This window comes from Phodopus roborovskii, unplaced genomic scaffold (genome assembly GCF_943737965.1).
Source record: "Phodopus roborovskii unplaced genomic scaffold, PHOROB, whole genome shotgun sequence".
NCBI lineage: Eukaryota > Metazoa > Chordata > Mammalia > Rodentia > Cricetidae > Phodopus > Phodopus roborovskii.
The window spans coordinates 1,516,680-1,532,022 of NW_026126410.1; the positions used below are offsets into that span (position 1 = coordinate 1,516,680).

The following is a 15,343-nucleotide window of genomic DNA, read 5'->3' on the forward strand; positions in this document are numbered from 1 at the left end:
CAGCTGAACCATCCGACTGCAACCCCTCTTAGGCTCACTAATTGCATGAGGGCGTTTCACCTGACACTTTCCACAGCCCTGTCTTCAGATTTGGTTTGACTAAAATTGCATTGGCATTTCAGTCAGAAGTTGTGACAAAGCTTGATTATCTCCTCATCATTATAACTTAACAAACATGGTAATCACACACACTGCTGTAACTTCTACCCTGCACTTCAGTGTGACGAACAGAAATAACAAACAGTAACGGCATCAGACGCTGAAGGAGAGAGAGGGAGGGGGCCAGTGAGATTTTTACCTCTTCCAGGAGATAATGTAATGTCCTGTTGCCACTCCACCTTCAACATTCCCAGCAGACGGGCAGCGGAGACAGAAGCACTCACTAGCACTCTCTCCTGTCTGTAAGACAACTACAAGACAGAATCCTTACAGCCTAGCCCATGATTTCATCTAGGAGAATTTCACTTCAAGTACACAATGAAGCAATATCTTTATCTCACAAACTGTTTTTAGAAACACAGAAACCAAGATTTAGAAATGTTATGTTACTTTTTCTAGGTCACAAAAGTCCAGTATTTGGGCTAATCTATCTAAATTCATTACAGAGAAAATCAGTGGGGGTTAGTTAGAGACATAGCTGGGTAAGAGTTCATTTCTCCAGTGCTGCTAAAAAGTTGGGTGTGGCTGCACATGCACCTGTAATCCCAGTATTGAGGGGAGAGGTAAAAAAAAATTATCACTGAGGCTTGGTGGCTACCTGCCTGGTTCCAGGTTCAGTGAGAAGGGAATAAGGTGGAATAAGTTGGAGATATAGCAGGACACCTGACATACTCCTCTGGTTTTTACATGTGCACACAGTTATGTACACACATACACACACCACTACCACCACCAGTCATAATGAGGTTTCTATATATCAGCAACAAAGTCCTACTGAAAAGTCATGACAGCTTGAAGAATGGTACCATATGGTAGTTTCCTTTTTCTAAATTATCACGTGGCTTAAAAGAAAAAAAAAAAAAAAGAGAGAAAAAAGAGGAGGAGGAAGAGGAGAAGGAGGAGGAGAAGAAAGAAAAAGAACGACATTTTGGGATAGAGAAAAACAAACAACAACAACAAAATCTTTGTTACTCTTGATACTATTCACATGATTACTCTTTTTTACTCACTACTGAACTGGTTCAAACAGACATTGGTCACTATGTCCCACTGTTTCCTAGATATACTTACCTCTTTGTACAGGAAGGAACCTCTTACCAGTTTACAGCAAAGGTCTTGATGAGAAACAACTAACTAACTAGCCCATCTCTACCTTTCTTTCAGTGCCTCGCAGCCACAACATCACAATTTAAATGCACATGGGTGACAGCATCTAGTTAACACAGTTTTAACAAATCTGTGAGTAACTACAAAGCAAAAACATGCCTACACACTGGGCTGGCATTTTCATGGTAGTCCAATGAAGAGGGCTGTACTAGAATATCTTATGGTGGACAAGTAGTCCCCAGTGGGAAAAAAAAAAGGGCTGGGCCAGTTCTTAATTTGTTTTTAAGAAAACTTAAAAAGTAACAATATTGTAGCCTGATACCTTTTTTAGAAATGCATGGGTTCAAGTCTTTGGAGGTGGCGGGAGGAAAAACCTTACTCCTTACAAGGTGGCTTTTACAAAAACCTGGGATAGTCATAATACAGTCTACAGAGGTTCCCCCTAAATTCTACATTAACCAAAATGATCATGATGTATATTAAAAAACCTTAATGTGGTGAATTTGTGACATAGAAATGCTACACTGTTGATTATGAATAAGGAAGGAGCCATGAGACAAAACACAAGTGGTCCCTAGGAGTTGGGAGAGGCTGCGAACCTGAGTGTCCCCTAGGATCTTAGAAGTAACTACCCCCAACAGAACTTTAAGAAGAGACTAACTTCATGGTCACTGTTACACCAGCAATAAGACACTGACATACCAGAGGTTCAAACCAGAAATCATCCCTCAATTTAATGTACAGTCATTAAGTGACAACAGCAATATAGAGATGAAAAGGATACAGCTCTGACTCTAAAACAACACATGGTCTACTAAGGGAGCCATAAGTAGACATAGATGATTGCAGTGTCACAACAGATGCATGTACAAAGTGCCACACATGTGAAGAAGCACTGCATGGGAGGAACACACATGAGTCACAAGGAACAAAGGAGAGAATGGGGGGGGGCACACACATGGTTTAAGACAAAGGTCTATGGAGCAATGTCTGATAACACACAAGTCAGCCTCACTGCATTGGAGGTCAGCAAAGGCAAACAGAGAGATGGGGAAACGTGCTAGGAAACTGAGTCAGAGCCTGGCTGCAGAAAACCTAGAGAGCTAAAACAGATGCTTAAGCAGGATGACAAGACCAGAGGGTTTTTGAGGAACCAGATTCTAGCAGCATATACTAGCGAAATGGCAATCCAGTTAGGAAGCTACTTCTCCAGACCTGTGAGAAAGGGTCAGGATGGCAGGAGAAAGGAGATGAGCAGCTGGACTCAGAAGTACAGAGAGGAAAACTTGGTGTTGGGTAAAGGAGCATGGCTGCCCTCTGCAGTTTCGCCCTTTGACTGCTAGGGAACAAGGGCCCCCTAAGGTTCAGTGGCAGCTGAAGATTTAGAGAGAGAGGGAAGCCCATGCCAGGACATAGGCAAATCAACTGTGACTAAACCCGGCAAGCAAAGGTCATGCCCGAAACTGGAGCAACAGTATGCTTGTTTTGTTTTTGTTCACAACACTTAACCTTGCCATCTACTTGAGGATAATTTTATTTGGGCTAACATTCAAATTAACTTTATTACCTATAACAGTTTCTGAAAGTACAGTGAATAGGAAAGCTATCACCCTGGCTTTGAACCTGCTCTCTGGACTGCTTTAGTTAGGTAATTTAGCATATCTGCTGTCTATTTAATACACATCTTGTCCAATTTCCAACTATAAATAATAGTAAACATTACCTTCAAATTAATAAAAAAAAACTTAAAATTTCAAAACATAAAAAGCCTCCTATTTTACTTTCAAGTACATCTCTCAAAATGTTACTTCCCTAGATCTGTTATGCTGGGCATAGTGGCACAGGTCTGTAATTACAATTCATGGACATCCTGAACTACCTAGCTCAAGACCAGCCTTGGCTACATGAGACTGTCTCAAAATATAACCAAACAAAAATAAAATCTGACCTTTTAAAATAAAGAATAGTCAAGCAAATTGTAAATGATACCACTCCTACCTTAATTCTAAATGCACTTACTTGGGGGAGTTTAAGTTTCATATTCTCTTAGTTTGCAAAAATCTATTATACTACTAACTTACACACACACACACACCACACCTGCCCTTGTGTGAGAATGATGTAAAGTTTCACCTCTGTCCACTTGGGACTCCAGATGATCCATTGCAATCATAGAAGGAGCAAGCTGGAGCTCACTGGACACAATTGTGAGGGCCCAAGGTGAGGCACTTAAAACATCTGTCATCAACAGAAAGGGGATGTCTGCATAGACTCTTTCCAGGTGCTCGAACTGCCACCAAGGAAGATAAAAGGTTGGTCAGCAATTACACTAATCCACTTCATTTTTTTCTTTTAATTCTTTAACTGGCATGCTCCCAGTATGCACCACAGGAGCATACCTTTGTGGAAACAAATCTGACGGCAACATCAAACGGGAAGACAGTTTCTATTGTTACAGTTTCATCCTGCAAGAGAACATCAAGAGCAAATTCAATGGCTTTTTCATATCTTTTAACATAAAGTCTTAAAGTTAGAAAGCATACAAAGCACAGTCTAGAATTGACTGACAGACAACCCCATGTTACACATTAGGAAGGGTCTTTTCCTAGATAATAACATTTGTAGAAATCTACATAATGACCTGCTCTTTCCAGTAAGTTATCTGACTGTCTGGCAGTCACACAGCAAAGTGCTTTCTCCTGTGTTATGTATCTCAGGCTGTAGAGAAGAAGGCAGGGCAGGAATCACTACCACTCTACACAGAGAAGCCAGATGTTAGAAGATAAAGTGACTTGTATAATGTCAAAATGTGGCCATGATCAGAGCTGCACCCTCCTCTTATGCAAATTCTTTACCTCACTTTAACTCAAGATGGCTGAAATGATCATAAGGTAATGTGACAGGCACTGATAAAATAGCCATGCACATATAATGTAATGCTCATAATTATCCAATCTATTATGCTGACGTTTTAAGACAGAGGTCACATGACTGGAATGTAAATGACAAAGGTGAAAACTTAACCAAATCTGATCATGGAGCTCTATCCTAATCCAACATGCTACCCCTCCCCTTTAAAAGACTGTTTGAGAAGCCATGGGGTTATTCTACCTTTCAAAACAAATAGCCCAGCACACTGATGAGAAACCCTTTTAAAAAATTATATTGGGCCAGTGAGATGGTTCAAAGGATAAGATGCCTGTTTTCAAGTCTGATAACCTGAGATCAGTTCCTGGAACCCACGTAGTAGAAAGAGAGAACCAATCCCACAATTGTTCCCCAACTTTCACATATGCCTTATGTTAAGCACATATGTATGTGTATGTACACACATGTATAAAATAAAGACATATAAATGGAAGACAGTTGTGTTGGTTAGAAGTTCAGGCTGTAATGCCAGACAGATATTTATCATATGACTTTAGGAAAGTCACACACATAAACCTAGACTCTAGGTCTCAGTTTCATAATGCTCAGAGGTGGTAAGAATTAAATAAGATAGTGTAAGCTGGGCATGGTGGTATACCCTGTACTACTAGCACTCAGCAGGCAAAGGCAGGCAGATCTCTCGACTTAATAAGTTCCAGGACAGCCAGGGCTACACAGAGAAAGCCTGTCTCAAAAAAACAAATCAAAACAAAAATGATGGTTCACATAAAACGTGGGGTTGGCATCTCCTAGCATCTCCTAAGTCCTGTCTGAGAGGCTCTGAACCACACCAGGCTATGTGAAATCCCTGAGTATTACTGGCCTTTTTCTCAACTAGGAAGCCTCTCTTAGCCTTTCAACAACCTTTTCTCTTACAAACAGCCCATGGCCCACAACCTCTACAAAACCCACAGCATAATCCCAATTCCTGGGCCTTTGTTTCTGCCAGGATGAAAGACCAACCAATAAGATGATGTTACTGCCAAGATCAAAAAGTAACACAAATACAAATGTTTTATACATGTTTCAGTCATGAAAAAAAATACCTTGTGACACTTGCAAACAATTTCTTTTCCTTCCACAGTTGTATTGATCAGGTAAGAAACATACACAAGGAACATTCTGGAGCCCACTGTTCCACAGCGAACATACACTGTTTTTTCTAGCTGTAACACAGTAAGCATTGTAATTTAATGTTTCAGAGACTTCCTCCAATAGTCTAAGTCAATGTTCCCATTTAGAGATTTCTAGTTACTTTATATAGGTTGTTACAGTGTAACTGATGTGACTAATGAAAACCCTTCCACCAGCCACCAAAGAACCCTGAGCAATCCAGCTCTCAGTGACATAATCCTCCATCTTTTATCATTCCCTGTCAATTTCCCAAGAAACACAAGTTGACTGAGAAGTTATTGCAGTTACAGCCACCAGTGATTTCGCCAACAACAAGCAGTTCATTTCAGGGCTACTTGTTCTAAAATTGACTATGCATAAAAATTGACTATGACATTTTACATACTTAAATATGCAAAATGTGTGAGAGATTTTTGACAGCAGTCACTTTTCCAGTGTTCTGCTATGTTATTTTAGAACTACAGCCCAACTAATGTCCTCTCCAGCCCCTGCTGACCATGCTCACCTGCTGTCCAGGATGCAAGTCTCCCACAGGAATGTCAGTGAGTAAAGCTGGATAGGACTCATCACACAGCTCGGCTCCATGAAGAGTCACGTGAGTTTTCTGAGTTAGGTTGGCATCCTGCCCTGTGAAGGTTGATACAGTGGCCTTTTAGGACATTATCATAATAGTCAATACTATGTGAAGGCACTATACCATCTTTTAAACAAATATCCTATCATTGACGCAATGGTGTTTACCTTGTTACTATGTTGGTGCAAAGGGAATTGTGGTTATAGACTGTACATTTTAATTCACTGTAACTGGGCTCAAACATCTTTATGAATCAAAGTTGGAGATACTATAATCAAAGTGGAGATACTATAATCGATATATGCTTGACAATGAAAAAGTTTTATTCTTACAGTATAAAAATCTATGCTTAGGGATTGAACAAATTCCTGACAATCATTTATTCCCTGCTGGCTGTAGAAGTGTTTTCCTGGTAAAAAGTTGTAGAGATGCTTAAAGGAGTATCAGTGGGCAAGAGGCCAGGTAAAGACGGTGGATGGGACAGCATTTCACAGCCCAACCCATTTAATGTCAGAAGCATCAGAGGTAAGACGCAGTCAGTGTTGTGGAGAATGGGGTTTTCCATTTGATACCAGCAGCAGGCACTGCGGTTCTCAATGCATTTCACTGATTGGTACACATGATGCTCACACTGATGGTTTTGCAGGGACACCAAACATTGCACTGAGTCAAACCAGCAGCAGGACAGAGGACAGCCACATTTTTTTGGCACTGTTTGGTGAACTTTCTGGTGCAAGTCTGTCTTTGCTGCCTCTTGATCCAGCCACTGGGCTGGTCACTGCCATCTGTTATACAATCCATTTGCTCCCACTTTACCATCTGGTCAGAAAAACAGTTCGCTATTGTACAAAATAAGAGAGCGACAGTTGAGAATGATAATTGTTTTCTTTTCGGTCAGCTCATGGAGGCATCTACATATGCACTTTTTCACTTGCCTCAAATGCTGACTACCACACAACAGTCCATGATGAGTTCCTTGGTAACTTTTCGTATAGATCTGAAAGCATTGGCTTTGATGATTGCTCTCAAATGGCCAACTTCAAGTCTATTGTTTCTAAAATATCTTGCACAACCACTACATTGTGTGTGTGTGTGTTAGAAGGTCAAATGTGTTATTGATGTTGTAAGCTATCTCCAATGCTTTATTATCCATTTTTACCTTGTGTAAGAAAACTGCTCAATGGGTCAGCAGATAAAAGTACCTGCTACCAATCCCAATGACCTGAGTTTAATCCCCCAAACACACGTGACTGAAGGAGAGAATCAACTCCCACAAGTTGTCCTCCGACTTCCACATATATTCTATGGTACATGCAACCCACCCCAAAATTAGTAAAATTTAATACAACAAAAAAATTTAAGAAAATTATTCAAATTTGCTTTTCATGTAGCACAATTTCCATAGTAAAATATAAACTGCAAGTAATAAGTAATTATCAAAAGACATAAAGGGAGAAATCCACATTAAAACCATGTATAATATAACCATATTTTTTAATGTATTAGGATGGTAAATTTCAGCAACACAAAGAAACACAGTGACTTTTACACCAATGTAATACACTGATGCTGATCAAATTTACAGAATGAATACTTACCTGGCTTTAAGCCAGCAGTGAGCTTCACATCCCTGATTGGGGACTTTTCGTGGGACTGAACAGTTACAACCAAACAATACATCTCATTCATAAGGGCTGGAGGCTCATGTCGCAGATGTACAGAAATGTTTGGGACTCTTGAAATGATCCTTTAAAAAGAAACAGCTCAATAAGCATCTTAAAGAAATAACGTAATAGAGCACAGTATTTAATGGAAATAAGACAATCTCTGATCTGTTTTCAAAGCACACTTACATTGTGCTTGCCTGGATTATGATGCTGTCCCAATGAACTTCATTGTCGGGAAGTTTTGGTCGCCTTTTGAAAGACCTTGCGGCCTGCAGGGCTTCCTGGGAGGAAGCTGCATCTCCTCCTCCACCCTGCCAGCTCAAAACCACACACCTGCCCGACTCACTGCCCAGAACCAGATCCACAGAAGTAATCTGTAAAAAAAAGGTGAACCAGAAATACCATCACATATCTACTTATCATCGTCCCTGTCAACAACATCACAGTTGTGACTATTATACCTAATGTTCACCTAGTCACATGCAGGATGAAAAAGAACAGACTCTAACCCCAGCCAGGCACTGACCATACCCCAAACTTCCAAGTAATGTATAGACATATATAGGTATGATGTATATATGTGATGTACAAATGTATAGATATGATGCCAGCACCTGGCACAGAACTTGACAGCAGATTGATCATTGGTGGACACCGATGGAAATAAGGACGTACCACTGATACATTTATAACCTAGTGTCTAATCCCACAAACATTTCTGCTGGAAGCACTTATTAGTAATAAAATGTCATATTAGCTGAATATTACTTTCAAACAAATCCATTAACAAAAGGACTCAACATAGAAGTATTAATTATAATAAGAGGTTTCCTCAGATACCAAGTAAAAAACAAAATACAGTTCTAGGTGGCAGAACATAGTCTAAGGATGGAATTGTGCCAGGGGAATTCTGAATGCTTGTGAGAAAACTCAAAACTAGACAAGAGTATTGTGAGCTCAGTTTCTTCAAAGCCACCATATTGTTCTTGGATTACACTTTTGTGCCCCCCCTCCCAAGTGTAGCAGATAGAACTGAGTTTCCTTTAGATCATTCATTGCAACTGACTACTGCTATTTGTTTATTTGCCTCTATGGAAAAACATGTTTTTGCCACATTCAGCTTGTCCTTGCCATTGTATACAGCTTGAACTCATGACAACTTTACTTGGTGACAAGTCTTAACATTCAGGGTATAAACTGCCTGATGCTCTGAATACAGGTGGCTACTGAATAAGGATTTAGTCTGCTTCATTTTAGGCCCTTCTCTCCCAGGTTCACACTGCCAACTGGAGTAGCAAACATCTAGGGATTTGGTCAAATCACAAAGGACTTTCAAATGGAAGAAACTGAAAATGTTGGATATTAGTCAATAAGAAATTCAATTACAGAGATTTCTATGAAATGTTAGTAGTAACCTTTTGTACATGCACTTTAACTATGGTCCCTGGGTTTATCATAGCTAACCACTCTCTTACAAACTATAGAAAACAAGCACTCAGTGAGCACTTAGCATGAAGCAAACACTGTCAGCACCGACATGGACTGACGGAACCCCACAGTCCAAGGCACTATTATCGGCATCCCATCTCACAGATAAATGCACTGAGACAAAGAGGTTAGCATGCCTAGGACCTCTCAAACTACAGAGCTAGAACTGAAGCAAACACAGTTGGCTCCAGAGTGCATACAACATATCATTTTCATCATATAGCTGCCTATACTATATCAATCTGTCAAAATGTTGATTTGTCTTCATTTTCTTTAAATATATGCAAACTGCAATGTTGGGACATTAAAAACATAAAACTCTAAATCAGGTCCTATAATTTAAATTGTATTATATAATACAAATTTTTGAAAACTCCTTAACTGACAATTTACTCATTAAAAAAATGAGATTGGGTCAGGTGGTGGCACATGCCTTTAATCTCAGCACTCTGGAGGCAGAGGCTGGTGGTCTCTGTGAGTCAAGGCCCACCTGGTCTACAAAGCTACACAAAGAAACCCTGACTTGAAAATCAAAAAAAAAAAAAAAAAAAAAAAAAAAAAAAAGGAAGGAAGGAAGAAAGGAAGGAAGGAAGAGAAAAATGAGATTGGGCCAGGTGGTGGTGGTTCACACTTACAATCTCAGCACTCAGGAGGCAGAGGCCAGCCTGGTTTACAGAGTGAGTTCCGGGACAGCCAGGTCTACACAGAGAAACCCTACCTCAAAAAAAAAAAAAAAAAAAAAAAAAAAAAGGAAAGAAAGAAAGAAAGAAAAGAAAAAATAGAGATCAAGCTCCTGTATTACAAGATTACAAGCAAACAATGTTTAATTGCACCCCTGAGTGAAAAAAGCTAGGATTAGAGTACAGTATATTCCTGTTGTTTTAGGGGTTGGATCCAGGACCTTGTTGATACTAGGAAGCATTCATTCTACCACTGAACTATATCCATTGAGCCCAATTCTTTAATTAAATCACTTTAAAGTACAAATATGTTGATGAAGAACATATGGAAGGAAAGCTACCAAACTATTATATTATTTAAATTTTTAACATAAACATGCTGCTTTTGTTAGTGACATTATATTTAAGCAAATTTCATAACTAACCTCAATTTTCTTACCCACGTCTTCAGTTTTTGCAACAAATTTAAATAACAATTTTCTTGTTTTGCCTGGAACTAAGCACATCTTTCCTTGAGTCAGATTTTCTAAGACTTCACTTGCTTTGGATGCTTCTTCTAATACACAGAACTGGTTATACGCCTTAAAGAGAGGTGAACAGAGTTATCAATTGCAAGCACCAAACAATGGAGCTTTCGCTGACACTGATCACTGGGGATATATTCACACTGAATATATCTTATTTGGAATTCAAGTCACACAGTATAAAAATTAAGATTATTATTCTTGGCTTTCTTAATCCTGGAATGAAAATAAAAATTAAGAGTAAGAAAAGCATATTTGGATTGCAAGACATGTGGAAATACAAGTACCCTGATTTTTAAATAAGCCTGGCCAAAAGTCACTTGCTATAGCTATAAAATCAGTAAGATCTAAAATTGACTAAATTCAAGTTACAGTTTCCTGAGAACTACAATATATACATATACATACACACACAGTGGAAACATAGTAAGTGATACGCTACCTGATTGTTAAAGCTGACACAGAGCTTAGAAAACCTGATGGGGTGTGGACAGTCAGCCTTCAGATAAACATCAAACTGAACAGGAACATCCACATGAAAGCTTGGCGCATGAAACTTGGCTTTGCATTGTACTAGAAGTCAAACAAGAAGGATGGAGTCAAACAGTGCCAGACACTCAAGTATACATTGTCCTAGGAGTTACCTTTACAGAAACAGCTCATCTGCATTTTTAAAATTAATTTATTTTTATTTTATGTGCATTGGTGTTTTGCCATGGATGTCTGATCCCGTGGAAGTGGAATTACAGTTTTGAGTTGCCATGTGGGTGCTGGGAATTAAACTTAGGCCCCCTGGAAGAGCTTTCAAGCACTTGAGCCATCTGTCCAGCCCCTTGTTTGCATTCTTACTGCCTTCTTACTTACAGTGTCCTCACAGATTGCAGCTGCCCAGCAAACACAAACACAACTCTCTCTGATTAATAAACAAAGATTAAACAAACATTTAAAAAACAACACTTTTGTTTGCTTGTTTGTTTGTTTGTTTGTTTGTTTTGAGATAGGGTTTTTTTCTGTGTAGCACTGGCTGTCCTGGAACTTAACTCTGTAAACCAGGCTGGCCTCAAACTCAAAAGAGATCTATCTGCCCCTGCTTCTTGAGTGCTAGCATTAAAGGTATACACCACCATGGTCCAACTTCATAAGCATTTTTAGCTTTAAATTAATTTTAAATGTTGATGCAAAACTTAAAAGGAAAAGAAGCCACTTTGAATTACACCTTCCTAGACAATAAAACACACTTTGGGTTGTGAGCCTAGCCTTTAATGGCTGAGCCATCTCTCAAGCCCAATAAAGCATAAAACTTTTAAATAGATATTTTTCCAACATGAATTACAAATAAGCAAAGTATATTTTAATAAATTAATAGAAGTATTTAAGCAGTGGAAAATTTCAAATTGTAAAACCCCTCCTCCCAGTACAAAAAAATTTTCAATTCATTTATTCTCAGTGGGTCACCATAACAAATGCATACAACATGAAATCATGCTATTATTTTATAGCATTATTTTATATGTAAATCAGTGGTTCTCAACCTGTGAGTCACAACCACTTTGGGTTCACATATCAGCTATCCTGCATATCAAATATTTACCTTATGATTCATAAAGGCAAACTTATAGTTATCAAGCAGCAACAAAAATAATTTTATGGTTGGGGGTCACCACAACCTGAGGAACTGTACCAGTACCAGGGGCTGCACCATTAGGAAGGTTAAGAACCACTGATGTAAACTATATTGTTATGCATAAAATAAAGCATAGTTTTTAAAAAAGAAACAGGACAAAACTGAAAAATGTTTCCTTGTGGTGTTTTAAGGAAACAGTAAAAGAAACAAAGGTTTTCGTCACTCACATATTTGTTCAGTAAATACTTGATTTTAAAACAAAATATTTGATAGCTTATTGTTATAACATGACGAGAAAAATAAGAATTCAAGATTAGCCACAAGATGGCTGTACTCTGACAACCTTTCATATTTACTATTCTGCATCTATTCACTTCAGACAAAAGTTTCTCTGAACACTGTGGATGTTCGCTACACACCAAATGGCACAAAGTCCTGTACGCCTATGGTGAAAACATTGCTTCCGGCCAGAGAGACTCGATCAGCCCACAGCTTCTGAGCAGTCTTCACAGCTAAGACATCACAATCAGGTTCAGGGTCAGGGCTTTCATTCTGCAATGAGAGTTCCAAATTTGCTCAACTAGCTGGGAAAAAACACATACAGACGCAGATCTGTGTACACTTATGATGTGTACATACAGTATACTTTCTAGGAAGAATTAACAACCCACCATTAAAACGTTCATGAGGTTCTTTTCTATCCGAGATTTCTGGTCATCTTTCAGAGTTGAAGCTGTGAAAGGGAAAGAAAACAGAACTGTAACACAGGCAGGCAGTCCGTCACCCTACTTGTGGGGTCATAGGCAACTATAACTGTCCAAGGGTGCATGATGGGAACTGAGCCACCTCTTCTGCCCTGCCAAAATATGCTCTTCACGTGTGTACCTCCTTTAACACAAGGTCACTCATTGGTGTGGAGGTCACCAATTATGATTGACTGACTAGTAAGCCAGCCTGAGGGATCTTCCTGTGTCCACAGCCCTACTACTGGGCTTACACACAGGCCCACTATTCCTGGAATACACAAGGGTGCTGAGGTTGAGATCAAGCAAGTACTTTACCCTGAGGAACCTTAACATATTTTGAGCACATACTTCTAAGATGACTAAGCATAGTGAATTTTATATAATAAAAGTACTTTTTTTTTTTTTTTTTTTTTTTTTGAGGCAGAGTCTCTATATAAACCTGGCTGATTTCAAACTCACTCTGTAGACCACACTGGCCTTGAACTTAGAGATCCATCTGTTTCTGCTTCCTGGGAAAAAGGTATACACCACCATGCCCAGCACAAAATACTTATAAATATTTGACAAACTATTATTCCAATTTAAAAAAGATTAATGATGCAAACAATTGCAAGGGTTGGACTTTTACAGAAAAACCATCAAGTTACCTCTTCCAAGGAGTTCTAGAGAATAAGTAATGTAATCCTTTAACTGGGCCATGAGGTAGGAACACTTCAGAGCTGTTGTCAATATAGATGTGAGCAGAGTCCACCACCTTTCACTCCGGTAGTCGCACATGACATAATCCAGCAGCCTAAGAGGAGGAGAAAGTAGAAAGTGCCTGGAGAACGCCATGTGCTTTCTCACTATGTATATACAAAAAGTCCTACTGGCATGCTTTAACAGCTACTGTTCACATCTGGTTAAACGTGAAGTTACCTAAAATCTTAAGGAACGATTATGCCAGCAGAGGACACGAGAAATTATCACATAACTAAAATTTAATAAAAATGGACATGATAATAACAAATCCTTCAATATAAATGTCTATTCCAGTCTCAGAATACTTGTGAAAATAAACAGCAAGTTTCACTCACTTCAAAGCTTTGGTATAATCCTTTGCATAATAGTACTCCTCTCCCATCTGAACCACTGCAAAGGAAAAGAAGGCTTAAGTAACTGAACATTACTCCAACCAGCACAGGACACGGTGTGGTGGGGCACATACTTAGGTGGCTTTTCATCCGGGGACACTTGTACTTCTTGAACTGTGCGACAGCATTGCTCAGAAGACTGATTATTATCTCCTGTTAGAAAAGAAAAGGTGTGGGGTGTTGAAATAAAAACCAGCTCCTGTTGACTAGAATAGTGCCCAAATAGTCTATATCGGGGCAGGGGAGCAACTCACAGAGTGGACAACACTCCTTTCCAGCAGCTGAATGGCAAGAATCCCCACTTTCTCTTTTTCAGGGTCAGAAAGATCAAAGCCTAAGTACGACAAGAAGCAACCCATCTTAGCTCATTTAATAGTGCTCTTCACACAAGCTCCTCGAAGCCTCCACTTCAATACAGAGTGCATTTAAGACAATGTGTGAACATTCTGGAGTCCTAAAAACACTGAGAGTTCTCTGAGTCTCTGTTCTGCAGAGAACGTTCCTAGCCCAGGCGTTCTCTTCCCAGCTGCCCAGGGCTCCCCTTTGACATTGTCACACACTATGGATGATGTGATTGAGTAGCACTTAAGGTGCAAGAACCACAGAGGCTGCTCAAATCAAATGTGCACTGAATGCAAAAAGACAAACATAAACTCTTTTAAAGGCAATACATGGTAATGCCATTTAAAAATGTTAAATAAATCATCAGTTAAATGCTTAATACTCAAATATTTCAATCACATCAATACCTCTGACTGTAAGTTACTCTAATATATAATGAAAGAAACCATTCTAAAAACTAAGAGCACAAATCTTAAAACAAACAAACACAGTTTATAAAGAAAGTTTAAAAAGCATATATACTTATTCCAATATACTTTTTCCATGGCTCCATTAATTACTAGACAGTGTGAGAGCTATCTCTGTCTTCTTGAGGCTGAGATGAAAAGGAAGGAAATTACTTACTTAGGATTCCTTGTCTCCAGGGCCTCTGTCCATAGAAGTCAAGAACACCTGTTTGTGTTTCTAAGGGATCAGGACTGGGGTACATCACAGAAGCCTGAAATAAAAAAGAACAGATCTAAGAATTTATGGAATCTACCCCAAATCAACTCTTGGCCAATCTTTGATTGAATAAAGAAATATCCATGAGTATATAAACATCAAACAATTGTTTAAATGGCACCATTTTATTTTAACATGTTTACTAACATTTAGAAATCCTATAAAGCTGAAGTGCCTTTGATCCCAGTACTTGGAAGACAGAAGCAGATGGATCTCTGTGAATTCAAGGCCAGCCTGAGGAGCAAGTTCCAGAACAGGCAGAGCTGCATAGGGAAACCTGTCTCAAAAACCAAAACAAACAAACAAAAGAAAACAACCAAAAAAACAAACCCCAAAAACCTTTTATAAAAACTGAAACCACTGGTTCTGATGCTGATTTCACAAATATCAACCATTATATGTGTTTATATAGAGTCCTGAAAAACAGAGCCATTTTTCTCTTTTCTTCATTATTACTTCCGTATTAGTTCTGGTAGCATTGGGAAGGGTATTTTTCAGTACTAGAAAGAACATA

The 15,343-nt window shown here is 38.9% G+C and overlaps 1 protein-coding gene across 2 annotated transcripts in view; it reads right to left on the reverse strand.

Annotated features, from left to right (window-relative positions):
* Trappc11 (trafficking protein particle complex subunit 11) overlaps positions 1-15,343 on the reverse strand; it is a 38,010-nt gene that overhangs the window by 7,388 nt on the left and 15,279 nt on the right. For both annotated transcript variants that reach the window (XM_051182386.1, XM_051182387.1), the window contains exons 11-26: positions 14,731-14,824; positions 14,019-14,098; positions 13,839-13,917; positions 13,708-13,762; positions 13,279-13,424; positions 12,557-12,618; positions 12,305-12,437; positions 10,704-10,834; positions 10,163-10,318; positions 7,756-7,943; positions 7,501-7,649; positions 5,834-5,955; positions 5,241-5,360; positions 3,666-3,731; positions 3,400-3,556; positions 299-410 (exon numbers count right to left, since the gene is read on the reverse strand). In XM_051182386.1, the coding sequence (XP_051038343.1) occupies positions 299-410; positions 3,400-3,556; positions 3,666-3,731; positions 5,241-5,360; positions 5,834-5,955; positions 7,501-7,649; positions 7,756-7,943; positions 10,163-10,318; positions 10,704-10,834; positions 12,305-12,437; positions 12,557-12,618; positions 13,279-13,424; positions 13,708-13,762; positions 13,839-13,917; positions 14,019-14,098; positions 14,731-14,824 (1,850 nt within the window). The remainder of the gene's footprint in view (positions 1-298; positions 411-3,399; positions 3,557-3,665; positions 3,732-5,240; positions 5,361-5,833; positions 5,956-7,500; positions 7,650-7,755; positions 7,944-10,162; positions 10,319-10,703; positions 10,835-12,304; positions 12,438-12,556; positions 12,619-13,278; positions 13,425-13,707; positions 13,763-13,838; positions 13,918-14,018; positions 14,099-14,730; positions 14,825-15,343) is intronic.